The sequence below is a fragment of the Chenopodium album genome, chromosome 11 (assembly GCF_948465745.1).
Source record: "Chenopodium album chromosome 11, dcCheAlbu1.1, whole genome shotgun sequence".
Taxonomy (NCBI): domain Eukaryota; kingdom Viridiplantae; phylum Streptophyta; class Magnoliopsida; order Caryophyllales; family Amaranthaceae; genus Chenopodium; species Chenopodium album.
This window is the reverse complement of record NC_137844.1, coordinates 49,351,036-49,373,766: the sequence shown is the minus strand read 5'-3', so window position 1 is coordinate 49,373,766 and position 22,731 is coordinate 49,351,036. Positions and strand designations below refer to the sequence as shown.

The following is a 22,731-nucleotide window of genomic DNA, read 5'->3' as shown; positions in this document are numbered from 1 at the left end:
TGACAAATTGGACGAGTCCCCTTACTGCTACCCCTGATAATCCTCCTGAGCTTTTTGAGACTCTAGAGGTTTATGCTGGCTCTTTAAAGAGTGAAGTTCATTTAGCCCCCGCTGAACTGAGGGCTGTCTTTGGCACGGTGACCGCTGCTGATGGTGTAGGGTCTAGTCGTGCTAAAGCTGAGCCTTGCTCTTCCACTGTTGGGGGTCGGCGGGGGACTCGTCCTGCACTCAGGGAAGTTACTTCAGGGTCTGAGGCGTTAATGGCGCAGGGTGCTTCTCCTGAGAAGCGTTCTGCTGCGGCTTTCAGCTAGGTGGCACCTTAGACTTCTGTGGTAAATGAACCACTGAATCAAGCTTTTAATGATTCCAAAAATAATGCTGACGACTTTGCTGACAACATTCTTAAGTTTCCCGCTGAGGAGGCTGAGACTACTGCTGCTATGGGTGAGAAATCCACAACTTCTACTAAGCATGTTCTGCTCCATTCTTCCAGCATTGGTACTACCGTTGCTTCTAAGGACACTACAGTTCCTTCTACTGAGGCTTTTGATTTTCAGCTCCTAGATGAGACTATTATGGAGCTATCAAGGATTCCACCTCACCCTTATAGGTTGCGAGGCTGCCTGCGAAGCTCTAGCAGGGGAGGGCATTCTCAGCGTGGGGGTTCACACAAGCGGGATCATCCAGTTATTAATCTGGAGGATGATTCTGTGGTCTCTCCCTCAGCTGATGCTGATTAGCCCGCTGCTAAAAAGACTCGTATTTCCTCTGCTCTTGATCCTTTTGCTTCTCACTCTGCCAACACTGGACTTCTTGGTGAGAACACTGTTAAGGAGACTGGCACCCAGAACTCCAGTGAGCTTAATCACTGTGTTCACTAGTTCTTGGGTGATGCTTTTGAGAACCCACTCTCTGCGACCTCAATTTCTGCTGGAGGCACTTTTTGTCCTAATGGACCTATAGAGTTTGGAGAGTTTCCCATTGATGCTTCCCTTTTCCCTCTGTTGTGTTTTGTTGGGGCTGAGAACGCTCCGTTCCGCCCTTTGATGAATGTTAGGGCTGATGAGTCCTTGCTTGTGGACAACCCACAGAACGATGGCACCTTGGGCTACCGCCTTACTTAGGGCATTCGTCTACCCGTTGACTCTACTAGTAGCTCAGTCAGTCTCCCTGCTACCACTACGTGCCATGATTTGCAGAAGGTTAACTTTTATTTTTCTAGCTTTTTTGCTTTGGTTTCCCCCCTTCTGCTTATTTTCTTATTTTTGCCTTAGTCTGCTTTTGTTGTTTTGCTTATCTGCTTCAGCTTGTTTTTCCTTGCTTTCGCCTTGGCCTACTTTCTTTTACTTCCTACCTTAGCTTATTTTCGTCCTTTTGTTTGCTTGCAGCTTACCAAGTCTGTTGGCGACTTGGCTAATGCCTTGCTTACAGTGGAGAAGGAGTACTAGAACCAGGCTTGGCCCTTGCTCAGAAGGATAAGGAGATTTAGCAGGCTCGTTTTGAGAGGGATGCAATGGTTGGCGAGGTAACTCCCTTGAGAGAGAAGGCGGATTCCCTGCAACTTCAGCTGGGAGAATTCCAACTCACCAAGACAAAGCTGGCGGATTGCGAGAGACAGTTGGGAACTTCTCAGGCCAAGGTGCAAGCATTGGAGGCTGAGATGGTTGATTTGTGGGCTGGACAAGAGAATGAGCTTGAGGCTGCTAAAATGGAGGCACTTAAGTCTTTTGTAATTTCTCTATCTTTTGCTAAGCTGCTCGCTGATCGCCATGATGGAGGTTGGGAGGCCGCAGCCTGCTGTGTCAGTGGTCTCTATGGTGGGGGTGAGGAGTAGAAGGCTCGTTTCAACGCCTTTTGGGCTAAGGTTGAGGCTGCTGGGGAAGCCAGCCTTTTTGATCTACCTGCTGACCATCCTCGCGTTGCTAACTGCAAAGTCCCCTATCATGCCGTACTAAATTTGGAGGTGCCTTTATGCACTGATATTACTGTCGCCATTGGAGTGGAGACTTTAGCTGATGAGCAATAAAGGTTTTGGCGGTTGTCTCCCCCTTTCTCCAGCGGTTCATCGGAGTTTCCCTTACCTGGGTCTGTAGTCACTAGGTAGCTTTTGTTGTTGTCTTAGGGTTGTATAGCCGCCAAAAATTGTATTTTCAGTGTGCTTTCCCATAACACTTTATATTCTGGCTGTTGGGATTGTCCAGCTTAACTTAAATTCTATGTTTTTCTAACTATTTTGCTGAGTGTTTCCTCACCTGGTGGATGAAATTGAAGGCAATTCGCCTAATTGGGCAGATGCGCCCGATCGGGCGCAAAATTTGAGAAATCGAGTGACCCAAAAAGATATCCCGGGCGAAGCTCGCCCGATTGGGCGAGGGGATCGAGCGAAAATCGATGTCCCCTCACGCCCGATCGGCGGAGATCGCTCGATCGGGCGCGCAATTTGCAATCTAAAAATATGAAGCTTCGCCCGATCGGGCGCGCCTTTTTACCCGGGTTTACTTAGCCTTTATCCCCCTTTTCTTTTCACTTTCCTCCTTATTTCATCTCTTTCATTCACTCTTTCTCTCTCTAAACTCCATTAAAATACCTTCAACCTCACTTTTCTACTCAAGATCTTCCCGAATTCTCCTATCAAAACTCAAAATTTTTACATATTCTTTATCCTCTCACTTGCCTCTACATTCTCCATCTAATTTTCACTAGTTTTTCTCAAATTTTTAGGAAACCCTAAGAGAGAGAAAGCTTCAATTTGTCAAGAAATCAACTCAAATGGCATTCAAGAGATTAAGGACTCAAAGGGGTGAGCAATCAAGGCAACAACCGACACCCATGGTCGACCCGAGGCTTCAAATTCCGGGATGGAGCGAGGTGGTGGTAACAAGCATGGAGCAAAAGACTAGGATGCTCAACCTCGTCGAGAGACAGGTAATTCCTACTCGCTTTGTTCATCACCCTACCTTGTCTAGACTAGGAATTGACAAACAAGTTGAAAAATTGTTTAAGGGAATTGGAATGAGTGGGTTATTTAACTTGCATTATGACACTTATGATTACTTGATCTGTGGAACTTATTTCTACCTTAAATTTGATTAAGTCTAGTTCATCTGTTTATCATGTTCAATTCCGTCTACTTAACAATGATGTGAGAATGTCCTTGAAAGATTTTGGTAAACTTTTTGAGCTAAAATCCGATAGGCCTACGGAGCCACATAGGGATTATTGTGTCGAATTCTACTTAGCTTTAACTGGGAATGTGTTAGAGAGCCTCCAACATGCCAAGGGAACTTGGATTCAACATCTCGTGCCAAAATTTTGGCAAAGGTTTGTTGGCGTCACCATCTTCGGGAGGCATGAACCGGCAAATGTGAGGAGGGATGAGTTAGAATTATTGGGCACCTACATGATTCCTAGGATTGAGAAGATAAACATCCCACTTAGGATGGCTAAGCACTTCCAAAGAAGTGCTAAGGCGGCCGAGGCCGGTAGAGCTAGGACCCCTATCTACTTTGGTGGGTTAGCCACCCACATTACGGTGAAATTGATGGGTTTTACACCCAATGACCATAGGAGAGTAGATGGCCCTACCCTTATGGACCTAACATACCTAGGAAGCCTCAACTGGATCCAACCTACCTATAGCGTGACTCAACCTAGTGAGATGTGGTGGATAATTCAAAGAGAGTCGGGTAGGAGGGATCAAGCCTTCACATTGCCTAACCCAAACTTGACCAAGTTCGATAAGGGTAATTCCACCTACACTTTTGAACTAGGTAACCAAGGAGAGGCTCGAGAGGCTCACCATCTCAACCACAACCCCAAATCTAACCTCCTCCACAAACCCAACCCTACATGCATGATATCCCTACCTCTTCCTTTGAATACAACATCGATCCCAATGCACTGTATGAATTTTCGGCTTTTAGAAGCCAACTTGATATGATCGAGGGGGGGTAAGGAAGGGTGGAGGATTTAGTTCAAAACTTTGACTCTAGAGTAGGTTTTCTAGATAGACGGGTTGGGCACGAAGAGAGAAACCTAGGGAGGGGTTTATACCCCTTGTATGATGATTATGCACACCGAGGGGCTATTCCCCCCGAGGCTCTTATTCCCGATTGGTTTCAATACCCCCAAGGAGGGTATTCGACCCCCAATGCTTTTGGTAGTTATGTGGACTATTCTTCAGTCCATGGTTATGGGGTCGATGTCCCTTTTGGTGGGCTTGGGGGGGAATGTGGACCCTAACTATTTTGCAGGTGGTTCGGGTCATGGAGGTGTTGGTTCGAGTCATGGAGGCGTTGGCTCTAGCCATGGTGGTGGTTATGCTAGGATGGAGGAGGATGAGGATGATGATGAGGAGTAGCTAGTCCTAGCTACACTCCCAAGTCAATGAGGGCATTGCTTGATTTGGCTTGGGGGGAGATAATCTTGTATATATGGTATTACTCTCTCTCTTTTCTTCTTTTTATTGCTTTCTAGTATAGATTTTCTATTGCTTTTTAGAGTAATTTTATTGCTTTTGAAAAAAAAAAAACAAAAATATTGAAAAATAAAAAAAAAAATACAAAAATACGTTCCAATAAAGAAAATGAATCATGCTTCCCTGTGCCCCTTGAAAAAAATTGTTTTGACTCTTGGTTATTAATGATGAACATTGTGGATTAGTTTATCATGATTTGATGTTTGATTGCCTTAGAACCTTAACATGCGTCAATTTTACCCAACTACTTGTGAATATAGTGCTTGACTAGTTGATTTTGTAAGGAATGTGTGTTAGTTCCTGGTATATCAATGAATCTGAGTATTGATTTGTGACTATGAGTAATGTTTATATGATTCCCTATTATGCACAATGTGGAGGACGAACGCGTTTATTCTTTTAGGTAGCCTTCAGACGATATTAGGTACATTTGTTCCCTTCTTGCTACCCATGTTGTTGCTTGTGCCCTTTCATTGTTATTTAGCCACATTACAAGCCTAATTAAGCCCCATTGGTTACTAGTCCCAAGCTTGGCTTGGGGGAGCTATTAGTTAGTGAGGTGAGGGAGTTGTGGTGTGCATATAATTTGCACATTATGGGAATAAAAGAAGAGTGATTGTTCTTTTGATATTGTGATTGGAAAAAATGTTGATAATTTATGTTTCAAAGTTGAAAATTCCAATGTGAGATAAAAAGAAAAAAAAAAGAGCAAAAGAAAAAAATTGTTTCAATATTCAAATGTTCTATGTGAAGGTTGCTCAAAGAAAAAGGAAAAAAAAAGTTCAAGTTTGAAATAAAAAAAAAAGAATGAGTTCAAAGTTTGTTTATTCACTCTAATTCTTTAATATCATATTTTTATGAGTGAATTTGTAAGTGATAGTGATTTTGTGAAATATTGATTTGGTTGTTTGGTGAATTTTTATAGAGTTAAGTTATGTTGGAGATGATTTGGTCATTATTTATTTTTGACCTTGGTTTTATTTATAAGGATTTGGCTCCCTTAAGCATGGCTTTACTATCACATTTTCCCAAATTTATCCTACCTTTTACCCTAGCCTTACATTACAAGATTTGAAGACCTTCTGATCTTTGTGCATAGAATTGTGTAGATGTGAAAGTAGTTGTTTATGAATGCAAAAGATGACTTTATGTATTCCGAGTCGACTATATAGGTTGAGTGTTATTCTATTTAAACACACGAGTGTTGTGAGTTTGGGAGGGCATTGTTCACAATAAAGGGGTAGTTGGAGAGCGATCGAGTACATTCTTTACTCGCCACATAAATGAGAGTTGAGTGTGTGAGCACTAGTCTTGAATTCTATATGCTCTTGTGGTTTGCTCTACTTGACAATTGTTAGGGAAGATAAGAAGTCGAATGAATTTGAATGATTGATTTTGATGCATGTTTGTTGGATTGGCCTTGAGTTATATTGTGGATCTTTGATTTGATTAGGGGTGAAGTCATGGTTTGTTTTGGTTCATTGCCTTGCTTAGGGACAAGCGAGGGTTTGGCTTGGGGGAGTTTGATATGTCTATTTTATATAGTATTTTACCCCCATCCCTTGGTCATAATTGGTAGTGTTTTTGGCTCTTTAAAGCCACTTTTATTACTAATTGGTTTTTTCTAGTGTTTTCGTAGTTTTGGTTGAGTTTCGTAGGGAATTACACTTTTGGAGCACTTTCCCGGGATTTTATGGAACGACTACGAGCATTGGAGGAGCATGACCACTTTTCATAGCCCAGGGCCGGTTAGAGTCATCGAGCCGGTGATTAAGGGCTCGACATGTGAAATACCGAGCATTAGACACCGAGTATTCGAGCCCCAAAGTTGAAATTCGGAGTGGGCTAAGAAGTAAAGCCCAATCCAAGTCCAAGCGTAGCCGGGCCCGATCGAGCAACCTTTGGCTCGATCGGGCGGCTGCCCAGATTCATAAGTCGAAGAAAAAGGCGGGCCCGATCGGGCGGCCCTTCGCCTGATCGGGCGCGTGTTTATGAGGGGATGTGTTCGGCGATTTACTTAGTTTTAATTAGGATTATTGAAGAGTTTTGGATAAGTACGTTTTAGTGTTATTAGTTTTGGGCTCTCTTCTCTTAGACTTTCTCTCTCTATTTAGCTTTATTTCCTCACTTATTTTTCTCTCTCTACAACTTTGCACTTGCTCTTGATTCAACTCATTATTTTCGTTAATTTTGGTAGCAATTTCTTCTCTATTAATTTCAGTAATTTTATTTCTTTAATTCATCATGACTCGTTTAATTTCTTTGATTAGTTTAGATTTAATTATGTGTGAGTAGTTTTCTTTCTAGGGTTATGGGGATACATAAATAATATGAAGGGGTAATTTATTACTGTTGATTGTCAATGCTTGATTAATTTTCTATTGATTGATTTAATTCTATACAATTAGATTAGGCCTGGTTTAACTGTATGAGTTATGCAATATTGATTCGAGATTCAAGAGATGAGAATTGATATTTAGGCTTAGTTTCTATGGGCAGGTTAATTTATAAATGGTTAAGTCGAGATTCAAGAGATGAGATTTAATACCGGTAGATTAATTATGTGATTGTAATACGTAGCGAAAGCCCTTTATGATCTGATTAATTGATGCATTGATGATTGATCATTATGTTTTACCCTGGAATGTTATTTATTGGTGAACCTATGCCCTAGGCTTTTATTCCTTGATTTTCTCTACCCTTAATCTTAGTAGTTTAGATTCCTTTCACCATAATATTATTTTGTTACTTAATAATTTAGATTTCTTAGATTAATTAGGAATAGAAAGACCCGTTTCCCTGTGGATTCGACCCTAAGCTACTTCCCTATCTGCATTAGTTAGAGGATTTAGGAATTACTTTTGATTGGGTGATACCACTTTATCCAGTCAACTCTATCCATTGTCTTCTAAAAATTAGCCCCCGCATTCTTCGGCCGGAAGGGCATAACTATGTAATTGTACACTCCCCCTTCGGTGATGCTTTGTTGAGATTTGTGAAATCAACGCACATCCTCCACTGGCCATTCGCTTTCTTTACCATGACCACGTTGGCCAACCACTCTAGATAATCACAAGGCTCTATGAATCCAACCTCTAGGAGCTTGTCCACCTCCTCTTGGATTGCCTGATTTTTCTCCGTGGAAAGGCTTCGCTTTTTCTGCCTAACCTGCTTGATGTTCTCTTTCACATTCAGCCTGTGAACCATAACTGCGGAGTTAATTCCTGGCATCTCGTCTGCTGAAAATGCGAAAGTGTCCTTATTCGCTCTCAGCGGCTCTATGAGGTGGACTCCCACTCCAAGGTCAATATCTTTCCCAATTTTTACCGTTCTAGAGTTGTCGCCCTCTGTAAGCTCAACAGTTATGTGTTCCATGCTGAGCAGCGGCCTGGCTGCCTCTTATTTTGCGGGCTCAAAGTTTTCCATTGCTAACTTCTGCTTATCCTTTTCTTTGTGATACTCTTCCTGCTTCCTTTTTCTTGATTTCCTTTCAGCATGCTCACTGGACCTTGGCTCTAAGCCTGGCTGTTGCCTGGTCCTTGCTGGCTGCTTCAGGGATTTGATATAGCATTGTTGGGCTGTCTTTTGGCTTCCCCCGAGCTTTGCAGATCGCCCATCATTGGTTGTGTATGCCTTGGCAAGGTGATAGGTAGATACTACCCTGCCTATTTTGTGAATGAGCGGTCTTCCCACGATCACATTGTACGGTGATGGGGAGTCTATTACCAGGAACTCTACTCGAACATCTCGTCGCCTTGACCTTTCTCCAACTCAAACTGAGAGCTCAATTATGCCCTCCAGAATCAGTCCAGTCCCATTGAACCCGATGACTTCATAGCTCACCCTTTTTAGGTCTTTTTTATCCAGCCTTAGCTCTTTGAATGTACTAATGTATATGATGTTGGCTGAGCTGCCACCACTATTAGTATTCTGTCTACCTCCCAGTTTGCAATTCTCATTGTCATTATCAGAGGGTCATCATGAGGGTAAATTATGCCTTCCTGGTCATACTCATCAAATGTAGCTCGTGGCTGTAGGGGAAGTGGCGGCCATCTGCGCTTCTCATTGTAATTTATCTAGTGGATCATTTCTCGCAAGTCATCCCTTGCTCTGTTCACAGTTCCACCACGCACTGGTCCACCATTGATAACATACACCCTGCCCTCTGGTTTGCTGTCTCGATCTCTGCCCTCAGCCGGGCCTTTGTGACCTCCCCCATGGCCATGGCCAGACCTGTCCTCTTCTCTTCTCCTGGAGGAGTCAGAATGTTGCTTGAACTAGTTCATGTATCCTCTCCGGACTAGGTCCTCTATGTTGTATTTCAAGTGTGTACATTCATCAGTGGTGTGCCCATGGTCTTTGTGGAAGTCACACCACTTGCTTGGATCACGGATTCTATTCACCATTCTGGATGGTCTCTGCCCCTTATCGTCAGCCTTGTTCACGCTGAAGATATGGGACCTCGAATGAGTGAGCGGAGTGTATTGGTCAAAGCTTCCAGGCCTGCCTCCTCGTTTCTGGTCTGATCTTCTTACTCCCACCGCCCTGTCTGCATCCCTGTGACCTTGTTCAACTCAGCTGGGCTGATCCACCCTGGCTGTATTTTCAGCCCGGGTGACTTCAGCCCGCTTTACTAGGCTCGGTGCTTTTCTGTTCAGCATTGCCCTGTCGGTCTCATCTGCTTTTATGAACTCGTACGCTTTTCCCAGCGCTTCAGCCAGCGTTTTAAGACTCTTTCGTCCCATATACGCTCTGAACGGTGAGCCTGACAGCAGGCCGCTCTGCGTTGCTAGCAGCGCTACCTCCTAGCTCATATTTGGGATGGTTGTTGCTTCTTTGTTGAATCTGGTGATGAAATTTCTTAGGGGTTTATCTTTTCCTTGCACTAGTGACATCAACTCGGTGCTCATTTTTGTACGATCCACCAGGGTGACAAAGTGCTCCATGAACATTCTCTTCAGCTGATTATAGGAGTAAATGGATCCTTTTGAGATGGCTCCGTACCACTCAGCCGCTAGCCCTTCCAAGGTTGGTGGAAATGCCTTACACCAGACTGAGTCTGTCATGGTGTATAGCACCATGTGATTCTCAAACGCCGAAACATGGTTCTTAGGTGTTGTGGTTCCATTGTACTTACAGCTGGGCATCTTTATTTTCTCCATCGGCTCTTCTAGAATCTCCCTGCAAAATGGGGAATCGTCTGGAATAACCTGGATTCGTGCTCGCTTCTCCCTGTCCAAACTTGGTCCTCGCTCAAAGGCAGGTGACCTGCTGCGAGCGACTCGAGCCTCCGGGCTGCCCTTTTCTTGGGCTGCCTCATCTACACTCCACTCTCGATTCAGGTTTCGAGCTTCTAGTTCCAGCACCTTCTTCCTCAGCTGGACCAGCTCTGCCTGCTCCGGGGTGAGAGTTATGGGCGTCGCCTTCTTTATGGCTGACTCTATGGCTGTAGCTACTGGTGGGGAGCCTGTCCCTTTACCGAAGTTGGTAAGGACTGTTGTCACGGCTACCAACTGCTCTTTACTTGTAGGCTTCGTTCGAAGTGCACCTACATTAAAGCATGTGTGAATATGCTTGGCACTCATAGGAAGTGGGAATTAACGTATACGATTAGGGACAAATAAAGTAGGGAGCCGCCAACAAGTTTTTAAGGAACTTGTAAACCGTTCACGGATCATAAAAGGCAACCACAATTAAGGGACAACCAAAGGCAACAACGATTGACCCGTGAAGGTTACACCCTATTCATAATCCATGAGATTACTAACTGCGAGTTGGATCCGGTCAATGACCTGCGCAAGGCAGTACACGTAAACTGCCCTCGGGGGTGGCTCGAGGAACCCCCCTCCGATGCTTAAGTTAGAATGTGTTTTAGAGAGAGAAAGTGTACTTAGAGAGATGTAAAGAGTGTAATAACTTGTGTGTCTAACCTCCTTTCTTTTGTACTTTGCCCTCTATTTATAGGCGTACGATCTCCTTTGTGGAGAGTCATACTTGGTCAGTTCTGCGGGCTGACTCTACCGAGCTGAGGAGCCCCCTCGCCTATTCTTCTAGCGGTGAGTGCGCACCCCGGGGACCAGTCTAGGAGCCTGGTGATAGCTCAGCAGGAGCTATCCTATACAACTAGCCCCTCAAGAGGTAGTATGAGGTCACTCATGCCGGCTCTTGCTTGCACGGTGAATCCCTTTTTTAATGGTTCCAGCTGGAAGCAATAGCTCAGTAGGAGCTATCCCCTACACCTTTAATATGCAATAATTTAGAAACCTAGGGTTTTCAATTTGGGGCTTTTTAATTCAAAATCAAATCTGAAATTTTGTTTACAAAATACTCATAATCAATCATCATGAAAATCATCACAAAACCCATAATTTATAATTAGATGAAGGATTAAAGCAAAAGAATAATTTTTTTTTATGATGGTGCACGAAAAAAGAGAAAAAGGGGGAGGGTGGTCGGCGCCACCTCCCCCACGGCGGCTGCTGCTGTTGCGCCGTGCTGGCAGGTGGCGGCGGCCAGCTGTGGTGGTGGTGGCAGCCGACCACCAGTGATGGTGGTGGTGTGTGGTGTTTTTTTTTATATAAAAAGGGAAAAGGGAAATTAAGAGAGAGAGAGAGAGAGAGAAAAAAAAAAACTTACCTTTTAGGTATACCCCAAACTATATTTTATATAATAAAATATAGTATTTCCAAAAATTATTAAATAAATAATTAAAATGCCAAAAATAATTCATTTCGAATTATTTAAATACTTTACAAAATACTTATTTAAATTAAAATACGTATAAAATTACGGGGTATAACAATTGGTCTATAGATGGAATATATTGGTTGATGTCGCTTTAACCACGGAGCTACCACTTGGATAAAAGGTGTCAAAAACCGACTCGACCAACCTGATCCAAAACCGATCCAGGCAAAATTTGACTCATATTTCGACTAGTATGGACACCAGTGTTGGTACAAAATTTGATTCAGTCTAACAATCAAGATCAAAATCAGAATCGCAGAGGCAGTAAGATTTTATCAAGATTGGTCATAATCGTACAGGATCAAGTAGGATTGTTCAAAATCCTACAGGATCGCGTGTCGAATGGGTCAGGATCGGACGATCCTACTTTTTCATTGGGATTATTGTTGGAGCGTACAGGATCGTGTAAGATTAGTCAGAATCGTACAAGATTGAGTAGAATAATTTAGGATCGGATGATTCTACTTTTTACTTATTAAAATGAGCCTAAAGCAACCAATCTTTTCTCCAGGCCTAGAAAATGACTACCCAACTACTTAGACTATACATTTTGGCGTTTTTATTGCTTGAAAGATGGGTATTTAGCTATGTACCAACATTTTTATTGCCCCCTTTATCAATTTTGTAGTATCTTATAATTATATTATTTAATTTTACTGATTCAATCCTACTCCCTTCACCGAACTTAGCTCAAGATACCCAAATTGACTCTAATACTATAATACATAATAAGATGTAAATGCTTGTCAAGTATATAATTGTTGCCAAATTCGCCACATCGATCTATTGTGGCATATTAGTCGCGCAATTATTTGGGTTGCAAGTCATGATCATTGTTATTCATGTATTCGCTAATTCATGATGTAATTTATTCTCTTCAAGATACAATAAGTATATCACAAACTATTGGGTACGTCCGCTCGCACCCAACAGTTTGTGCGGCCATTCTCCATTTTTCTCTGTTTCACTTTTCTTCTCTCTAAAAATCAGAAAAGTGAACCTTTCTCTCTCCTCTTTCTTCTTTCTTCCATCAATTTATGATTTAATTGGAGGCGATTTGCAATTTCGTACCACCTATTGTTGCAATTTACGGTTTGTGGTTGGAGGTGGTGCCGTAATTGGGTGATTTTGGGGAGGTGTAGGAAGATCAAAGTCGAAGTGCCGAACCACCGTGAGTTCTAGACATGGAAGATCGACCACCGTGAGTTCTGCTGGGTCAAGACGATCGACGATAATGGAAAATCGGGCCACCGTGACATGGAAGATTGGTTGCAAGTGAAGAATGGGTATGGTGGTATGGTGTTGAACGGCGGACAGTGTGGTGGTCGTGCGGTCGTTGTTCTGGTGGTGGTGGTGGGGGTTAAACTCGCCTGGTGAAAATGGTAAAAGGATTAATAAGAGAAGGAAGATGATGAAGAAAGGAGGAGGCATGGAGTAATGAAGTATGTAGGCATGAAAATGAAATTGAAGGAAAGAGATCTAATCTTGATTACAGAAGAAGGGGAGTGTGGTATTGAGGAAAGAGAAAGAGTGAAAGGGGTCACGCAAAAAGGGAAAGGAGAGAGAAAAAGAGAGAGAAGGAGATCAATTAACATATAAGCTAACACTACAAGAAAAATACCTTTTCGTAGCGATTATTTTAACATTTCGTATCGATTGTAATTGCTACAAAAAAAAATTCCCAATGAATGGTCATTCAATACAATATCCACCATTGCCATAGCCTTTAGTAGTGTTTTTCACTTTCGCTGGGGTTGTCCTCATTAGTCGATACGGAAAACTACATTCATTCTTGGTGATTATTGTAGCGATTATAATCACTACAAAATGTTGAACTCATTTCCTACAAAAAAAATTAAAAAAAAATCCCTACGTATGATCTATACAAGATTCTAACATGCAACCTCAACTTATAATATTAAATGTTTTTCCAATAAGCTATGACATATTTTATGTTTTCTTTGTCAAACAAAATTTAAAAATCTAGTGTTAAAAAGGCTTTTCATATCGATTTTTGGGTTTTAGTGGTGATTGTAAACGGATATGTTTTTCCATAATTTTATAATTGTGTAGAATAAAGGTGAATAAATATTCACATGTTTTTCATATCGATTTCATATGGGTTTACAATGTCGATTGTAAAATGAAACGGATTCCTCTACTATTTCACAAACATATGTGCATATTATAGCGAATGTACAATCGCTACGAAATAATCGCTACAAAAAGACAATTTTCTGGTAGTGTAATAAATATTTGATATAAGATATTAATAAAAAAAAAATGTACCACCAAATAAAAGGAACCTATCAACCAACAAAATATATACATCAGCCAACAAGAGGAATATGTCAGCCAACAAAAAGTATTTATCAGCCAAGAGACGGAACATATCAGCCAACAAATGAACCATATTAGCCAACAGAAGGATGAAATCAGCAATTGAAAGAACCATGTAAGCCAACAAAAGATGCATATTAGCCAACATCAAGAAGAGTATATCAGCCAACAAAAGGTACTTATCAGCCAACAGAAGGAACATATCAGCCAACAAAAGTTGCATATCAACCAACAAAAGGATGAAATCAGCAAACAAAATCAACAGTTAAGCCAACAAAATAAACATATCAGCCAACAAAATGATACATATAAGCCAACAATTAAAATATATACATATTAGCCAACAAAAAAAATATATCAGCCAAGTAAAAAAACATATAAGCCAAATAATGTCTGATATCTGCCAACAAAAGGAACCTATCAAAAATTAAAAAAAAATATATCAACCAATAAAAAGAATATATTAGCCAATACAAAAATCATATCAGCCAACAAATGAAACATATCAGCTAACACATGAAACATATAAGCCAACAAGTAAAACATATAAGTCAAACCAACCGCACGGAAATTTGTGTGCGGGCATCCGCACACAATACGCTCTCTAAGTATATTGTACCTAGTGTGGTTTAAAACGATTTTGATATCTTCAAATGTAATTTTCTTCCTATGCTCCAAAATCCAAATTAATTGATACATATCTTTCATTATCAATATAAAAAAAAAAATTATAAAAAAATAAATATTTTGAAAATCCACCATTGAAATAACCTAACAATAGAATCCTACATGATAATTTTATTTTATAATCTACTCCTATAATAAACCAAAAAAATTAGTCAAAAATAGATATTTTAAATCACAATGCGTCAACTAATTTATAACAGATATTGTAGTATTAAGTCATGTTCAGTTCATCTTTAAAAAATTAATAATAAGTAAAATAATTTCAATTCAACAAAAATGAGATGAACTGAATGGAGTATTACAGAGTAAAATAAAAAATAAAATTAAAAAAAAAAAAAAAAAAAAAAAAAAAAAAAAAAAAAGGTTGTACTAGAAGTTTCCCTATACCTCTGTGTTGCGGTGTTACAAGCGGTTTGAATTAAAACCTGATTCGCACCTAAGTATTAGGATTCATTTTGCCTAAAATCCTCTGTTTTCTCCTAACCCATTTCTGATCATCCTTTTGCTTAGGGTTTCATTTTCCCCTGTTCAAGTTATCTTTATCTTTTATCCAATTCTAAGGTAATTCATTAATTCCCTTGATTTTTTATGATTCTGTTTCATATTAAGTGAATTTTTCTGATTGTTGATGTTGATTTTAGTACCAGGATCTCTCGTAGTTAAAGCGTTTTGTTGATTTTGATATTGCCAACTCTGATGATATTATCTTCGTGGGATTTTGATTTTGATGATGATTGTTGAGTGTTAATTGTTTAAATTTTTGGATTGTTTGAATTTTGTTTATGTGATTGGATTATCTGTTATTTGATTTTGGTCATGCTTTTCGTCTTCCTACAACTTAACTTGTTAATGAATGAATTTGAATTTCCTTATTCTTTTCGCTTTCGGGTGCAAATGAAGTTTCGAGATTTTGCTGGGGATTTTGTGATACTAATATTTGATTGATATTATTGTTGTTTGCTTTTATTTTGTTGTGAGGTAGTATTTTGTGTTTAAGCTTTGGATAATTAAAATTGGTGTTTTACTTTTGGGTTGAAGTTGCATAATCTGTGGGAGGCATTGCGTTGATGGTTGCATCTCTGCCATGTTTTCTTTTAAAGTATTAGATAAAGGAGGTATCTTTTTTTATGTTAGATTTGCTCTTTCATAGATCCATCCTTTTGAAGAAAAATAATAATTCTATCTGCCTTAGGATTAGTTGCCTTAATAGTTTTAGAAAGTTAGGAAATCAGCAATACATTTCCTACTATATAAGTGGATTATTATTAGATTTTCAAATATCACCTCTGTTACCTAACTTAAATACAAGGGTGAAGGGGATCGAGAGTTCTATTGTATTGGGCACTATATTTTTATGATGAACTCATGGAAGCTCTTTGTCGGGCATTTGGTATGAGCTGGGGATTAGGATAAGGATGAAGTTAAACATTGGGTTAAGGATATGGATTTTTTCATGGGGACTTCATTTAATCCATATTCTTTGTTTGGTATGAGATGGGACTAAAATGGGATGTTTAGCAAATGTATTGAATTTTCTTCATCATTTTGGGTACAATTTTTAACCCGATTCCTCCCTAGGTATATAATTGGTGGGATATAGGGCTTTATTTTTTATATTCCTCATCTTATCCCCGACATTACAAATCAAACATGGGATATGGGTGATTAGAGATAGTAAATCCTTTTTTTTTTTTCCTTCTTATATCTCCTTCTAAATGTTGAGAATAGAATATGAGTAGAAAAGCTTTAGTATTTCATTGATCAAGATTGCTTTTATATAGGTTACTTGGATTGACAAGATACATAACTCAGTAATATAAGTATAAGGGATAATTGCAAGGTTCTTCATAGAAGATAAGAGCTAAGCTAATAACTATATTTAAGGAAATTTTCACTTTTTCTTCCACCAAAACATATCGGTGTCACTTTTGCTACCAATCTAAATTTTATTTTTATTTTGCTAACCAATTTGGTTTTATGCCTGGGAGATCTACTATGGAGGCAATCCATTTGATAAGACAAATGATGGAGTTTTATAGGGTAAAGAAGAAAGATCTTCATATGGTCTTTATTGATTTAGAGAAGGCATATGACAAGGTGCCAAGAGAGATACTTTGGTGGGCAATGTTGAAGAAAGGTATCCCACGAAGGTATGTAGACCTAGTTAAGGATATGTATCGGGATGTGTCAACAAATGTGAGGACATGCGGAGGGTTGACAAAAGATTTCCCTATTACAATCGGATTGCATCAAGGGTCTGCATTAAGCCCTTTTCTTTTTGCAACGGTTCTAGACGAATTAACTAGACCAATTCAAGATGAGGTTCCATGGTGTATGCTGTTCGCAGATGATATCGTTTTGGTGGATGAGACTAAGGATGGGGTTAATGTCAAGTTGGAGCAATGGAGGCAAAGGTTGGAATCTAGAGGGTTTAAGCTAAGTCGGAGTAAGACTGAATATTTGGTATGTCGTTTTGGCACTCAGAGGGGGACAAGCAATGAAGTGGTGAGTTTGGATGGAAAGGATTTGACCATGAGTGAATGTTTTAAGTACCTAGGGTCGATCATCCAGAAGAATGGTGACATTGATCAAGACGTGACCCACAGGATTAAGTCAGGGTGGCTTAAATGGAGAGCGGCCACGGGAGTGATATGCGACCGCAGCATTCCCTTAAAGTTGAAGGGAAAATTCTACAGGACTGCCATAAGACCAGTGTTGCTCTATGGTACAGAATGTTGGGCTTCTAAGAAAGAGCATATTAAAAAGATGGAGGTTACGGAAATGCGCATGTTAAGGTGGATGTGTGGAAACACTTTAAGAGATAGAATCAGAAATGAGGTTATTCGCAAGAAAGTAGGTGTGGCGGGCATTGTAGATAAATTAAGGGAAAATCGTCTGCGTTGGTTTGGACATGTAAGACGGAGACCCGAGGGTGCACCGGTGCGAAGAGTGGAAGAGTGGGACCATGGAGGGATTAAACGAGGAAGAGGGAGACCAAAGATGACTTGGTTGGAAGGAGTGAGGAAGGATATGAAGTGCATGGATTTACGTGAGGATGAAGTTTTGGATCGTAAGGGATGGAGGAGAAAGATTTATGTTGATGACTACACGGAATAATCAAATTTGGTTCATGTTAGCCGACCCCACTTTTGGGATTAAGGCTTTGATTGATTGATTGATTGATTGATACCACTAAAAATAACATTGTTTTAATTTCACTACTTGTAGCCAACGTCTGTTACCGTTGCTGTTTGGGGGGCGCACTTTAACGACTCTTTTATCAGTTCCCATTATATAAATAATGGTTTTATACCCAATTGCTCCAACTTTCAATTCTTTCTCAAAGATTAACCCACCGAAATCGAATTCCTGCAATTGAAAACGAAATTTGTTGTAGAATTTCACAAAGTAATTTGATTCCGACACGATGTTAAGGTGAGCATTTGTAATTTAGCATAATAATTATTTTATGCGATTGAATTAGAGTTTATCTTATCTTTAATTAGGGCTTTTAAGTTGGGATTTGTATTGTTAAAATTGATGTTGTGGGTTGGTATATAATCTGTTTAAAAATGTAATTAATGTCAAATTTGGGTGAATTGCAAGCTATAATGTCATTCATTAGGGGCTCTCCCTCGAAATAGATTGCGAAACTACCACCATTGTTGGAACACTATAAATAGTTAAAGTTTCGTACCTTCCAATACGTCGTTGTCAGGCAAATCAACAACTTCCAACAATGGAGATGACGCTTCCTCGCAGCTGATTGTCTTCCCCTGCTTCGTTATCCCAGTAAAAACCTTCCACACACACAAGTTTAAGCTTCAAATTGCAGAAAAGTTGAGATAAAGAGAGTTGGAGATGGTGACAGAGGAAAGAGAAAGATTTGTGGTAAAAAAAAAAAAAAAATTAACCCAGCCTTCAATGGAGTTAAAGTTGGGGCTTGATAGTATTCAATGGAGAGAGAAGGTTGGAAGAGGATTAGATTCGAGGAGAGAGGGGAAGATAAGGAAGGTAACTTAACTTTGTGGGGCCCCCAAACGGCAAAATTAACAGATTCCGTCTATAGTGAAATTAAAACAATGTTATTTTTAGTGGTAGCAAAATTAAAATAAAAATTTAGATGGGTAGTAAAAGTGACTTAGATGTGTTTTAGTGGTAGCAAAAGTGAAAATTTCCTATATTTAACTAAATATTTACGTAACATCCTAGTCTAGTCTAGGCTACATTCAGCACCAAATACCCTTCAACTATGAGAGGGTGGGACAACATGATAATTGAATCTAGATGGAGAGAGTAATAATTTTACCAAGGTTTAGTAAGCACCAGCTGTATGGCATCCAAAGATATATTGAAAATCTAAAGGTATATTAATTAGTCTCAAGTGTTTACTATTGTATTGCTGAAGGTGAAGGCATGTGTGCATGTGATGTACTCATGTCTGTATATGTTTAAAAGCCTTTCTAATAGGTGAAAGATGTTTACACCTAGTGTGTATTCCTTTCCAGCTGGATTTTATGCTCTATTGTCCTTTAGCTTGAAATGTCAAGTTTTTTGGTTACTGATGATAAATTTACTTACCTATCTTTCTGGGATTGCTTCAATACAGAAGATATACCTCCCCCATTGGATTAAGGGATGGAAGTTTTAGAAAATGTTCTTGACTTGGGATTTTTATTCCTATTGGAAACATTATGGATTAATTAACCAGAAAACAGCGATAAAGTAATGACAATTGCTGTCGTGAAAGGAGGGGAGTGATATAGTGCTCCTTAAATAGAGTGGGAATTAATGTTGTGCTGAATATGAGGTATTATTGTGTTTTATTAGTATCTCGTGTTCTTGACTTCATGATGCTACCTTTATTTGTTACGTGGATTAATCTTTGGGGCATGTTTAAGTTATTGTTAGAGCTAGGCATTTAGGGTTAGGATAATGCCACATTAATCTTTCTGCTGTACTCTAGCAAATATGAAGTATTATTCAGAATTAGAATAATGCCACACCGAGTAACATTGTATTATAGCATTATTAGCATCATCTAGTGGCTGGAAGAATCATTTGTGCTGATGCTGTTTTTGGACAATGAAATAATTTAATGAATTGATATCGAGACCTGAGTCATTGTTTCAAAATTAAACTCTGTATCTATGGGTTCAGACTTAGGATGTCATGATCTTTGGTTTACTTACCTTACAGATAACCCTTGTAGATTTTATTTATTGATGGTGTTGATCACATTACACAGGTGGACATTATGATTGTACTTACAAGCAAAGTTACCCCAGTTGCAAGCAGTTCAACATTATTGTGTGTTTGTGTGTTAGAATGATCAATGATCATTACACAGTGTGGACTTTATGATCACAACTTACAAACTATTGTCGTAGTTGAATTAAAATTAGGCAGTAGAAATAACTCTTCGATTGCCATATACTTAAAAATCTCTTGATATGGATATTGTGTTGAAGTCGTCGAATGAAAGGGATTATTGGTATTTGTAATAGTTAACTAACCCATGCCCTTATTTTGCCCGTTTACAAATTGCAACATTGTTTCTAGTAAATAATGAGGCTTTTTTAATCATTTATATGAATATTGGTAATCCGGCCTTGTAAACAGATCTAATGGTGCTGCTACAGATCTTTATGTCGTAATCAACCAAAGGTATTGTGGTTCCTAGTTTGGTGAGGACCATAGTCACCATACTGCTGTAATGCTGTGAATATTTATTTTGTGATATCTAGTATCTTTAAATTGCTGCTTAGACAATTTTGTACTTTGTATCTTATTATAAATGAAATTTTGGTAGTAAATTTCTACCCTTTTCTTTTAAGGAGCTATTGGCAAAAGAAATATGGACGGAAGGGGAGGCAGGAATAGTTTCTTTGACCCCTTTGCTGGCTTTGGTGGGTTTGGTGGTATGGGAGGTCATCCGAGTATGCTGTCAAGTGGGTTTGGTGGTATGGGAGGTCATCAGAGTATGCTGTCAAGTGTTTTTGGAGGAAGAGATCCATTTGATGACCCTTTCTTCACTCGTCCATTTGGAAGCCCATTTGGAAGCATGTTCGAGACTGGCTTGTTTGGTGGTAATGGTAATCCTTTCACTGGTACACATCCAGCTGGGTTTATACAACAGCAAGAGCCTCAGCCAAATAAACGAAGGGGGCCTGTGATTGAGGAGTTGAATTCAGATGATGAGCATGGTGAAGAAGATGGTGCGAAGAAAACAGAAGACAATCACCGCAGGAAGCATTCGAGATTGGCCAGTGAGCCTTATATTGAAATTTCTGATGATGAAACAGATGGTGAAGTAGATTTCTGCTTTTGTACTTTCATTTATCTAGTTTTTTTGTGTTATGACTTGATTTTTAATATTATCTTGTGTTGCAGATAGAAAAAATAAGCACATTCAGCCCAGAAACGAGGTTAACAACAGGATGAACTACTTGCAGCCTCCATCTCAGGCTCAATGCTACACCTTCCAGAGCTCTACTGTATCATATGGTGGTACAAATGGAGCATATTATACTAAATCTTCAACCAAAAGGGCCGGGAGCGACGGGGTGAGTACCTGTCTTTTAATTGGGACTCCAAAAGCATTCTACATGTGCTTTGATGTGTGGACTCCTTGAATTGTCTTTTTTTTTTACTCTTGCCAATATTCTGGTGTATGCTTTACAGGTTATGTTTGAAGAATTTAAAGAAGCTGATAGCACAACTGGTCAAGCAAATCACAGGATCTCAAGGGGACTCCATAACAAGGTATTTTTTTCAGTTACCTTGGAAAATATATTTTACTATCCTTGGAAGAGTACAAGTTGGATGTTAGTTTTTGGATATTAAACCTTGTATTATTTATGTTTCTTTTATAGGGGCATACTCTCGCAAGGAAGCTTAATTCCGATGGTAGAGTGGATACAAGGCAGACACTGCATAATCTTAATGAAGGTTTGTTCTACATATGCCATGAGGTAGATTTATACATAAGTGGGAGTAGACGATCACTAACAAATTCTTCAAAATGTATACTGGTTATAGATGAGCTCGAGAGCTTTGAAAATGCTTGGGAGGGAAGTTCTGGAAGGCATTTGACTGGTGGTAGGCTGAGGTTGGATGGAGGTAAGAGCACTGGAAGCTTATCTCAGTGATTATAAAGTGTGTGTGTTTTAGTGCTTTGTGGAGGTAGCAAGTTGTTTTGTTAAAAGGAAAGGTATTAATTTCTTGTTTGTGCCTGTATTATGTTGAAGGATCTCTGTGCATGTTGGGTGGAGCCAAGACACTTGAGGCTCTAATTTTTTTAATAAACATGATGAAAATTTAAATGGTTCTACTTCTAGTCTTCTACTTTCTATTTTCTATATGTGCCCAGATCTCTTAAGGGTTCCTAACTTGTTTATTGCTTGTGCTTCACCTTCCCCCCTGAGAACCACTTCTGGATGTGAGGCTATTTTTCATGGTTTTGAAATGTATATCGAGACTTTCATTTCCAGTTGATGTTGTCCTTGGAGTCTTCTTGCTTTCTGTTTGACACTTCGGCTAGTATGAGCGTAACACAGAACTGTAATAATTATGTTATTACTATCTGTAAATGCTTAGAATGAGCAGTTCCTCTACTTAGGTACTTCTGACTTTGTGAGAACTCCTTTCACTGGTTTTCCCCCCTCTTTTTTTTTTTGCTTCTTGTGACCTATAGGTAACACAGAAGCTGGTAGCTCTGGACAGACATACAGGCAAGGCTGGGCACTTCCTTCTCAGCATCAAGGAAACCACTCTAGTTTACCCAGTGGGAATAATGCAGCGGCTCATATGCAGCAGACAGGGAGAAGGGCAACAGATCGTGGGTTGAATGGGAGAATGAGGGGTTAAGTGACTTGCAAGCTGCATCGGATGGCATATGTAAACCTTTGGATCTTCTCTACAATGCACCTATATATGTCATAGTACTTTAGTAGTCTCTAACAATCTTACTATACTATTAGGCATGCAAGTGTATCTATCCTTGCTGCTTTGAGAGTTCTGAGTATTGCCTATCACTTTGCCTTTCTAATGTGATGCTTTTGTTGTATGAAACGTCCTGGTTGGGCAATGTATTGGGAAGCACATTTTTATTGTGCGGATTTTAAATATTAAATCGTGATCCACACATAGTACATCACTTCCTATGTCATTCAAAATTCACATGTTAAAGATTTTTAGTACCTTATTAAGTGTCTTTATCTGGGAGATGATTAATGGTTGAGAGAGCTCTTGTACAAAAATTGGTTGAGGGTGCTTTGTAATCTTGAAAATGATTTTGATTGAAATCTTAGTGTTGAAAAGATTTATAGTTAATGCTAATTGTTGGTACTAGTGACAACGTAATTGTTAAATATCCCTAGTGCTCAAACTTGATTGTAATAGACAATGCAAGCAACCTAGGAGAGTGGGAGTATAGGAAGAGATATCACAAGCGAACTCAACAATCTCCATTTAGTGAG

The 22,731-nt window shown here is 39.5% G+C and overlaps 1 protein-coding gene across 3 annotated transcripts; it reads left to right on the top strand.

The window, feature by feature from the left end:
- The first annotated feature begins 14,668 nt into the window (after nucleotides 1-14,668).
- On the top strand, nucleotides 14,669-22,385 carry LOC145567670 (uncharacterized). 3 transcript variants are annotated; one of them, XM_081627012.1, is made up of 7 exons: nucleotides 14,669-14,812; nucleotides 20,089-20,559; nucleotides 20,645-20,817; nucleotides 20,936-21,016; nucleotides 21,127-21,202; nucleotides 21,293-21,373; nucleotides 21,948-22,385. In XM_081627012.1, exons 2-7 carry the CDS (start codon nucleotides 20,109-20,111, stop codon nucleotides 22,118-22,120), a joined length of 1,035 nt encoding a protein of 344 aa, XP_081483138.1. In that variant the 5' UTR covers nucleotides 14,669-14,812; nucleotides 20,089-20,108; the 3' UTR covers nucleotides 22,121-22,385. The 3 variants fall into 3 exon arrangements, with proteins under 3 accessions (XP_081483138.1, XP_081483139.1, XP_081483137.1); XM_081627013.1 differs by lacking the exon at nucleotides 14,669-14,812 and adding an exon at nucleotides 19,040-19,061; XM_081627011.1 differs by lacking the exon at nucleotides 14,669-14,812 and having other exon boundaries at nucleotides 20,087-20,559.
- Nucleotides 22,386-22,731: the final 346 nt, after the last annotated feature.

Excerpts from the sequence above, each read along its gene's own strand:
- LOC145567670 (XM_081627012.1), top strand. The coding sequence starts at position 20,109 with ATGGACGGAAGGGGAGGCAGGAATAGTTTCTTTGACCCCTTTGCTGGC. Across the intron at positions 20,560-20,644 it reads TTCTGATGATGAAACAGATG|ATAGAAAAAATAAGCACATT; the intron begins GTGAAGTAGATT and ends CTTGTGTTGCAG. Across the intron at positions 21,374-21,947 it reads TAGGCTGAGGTTGGATGGAG|GTAACACAGAAGCTGGTAGC; the intron begins GTAAGAGCACTG and ends TGTGACCTATAG.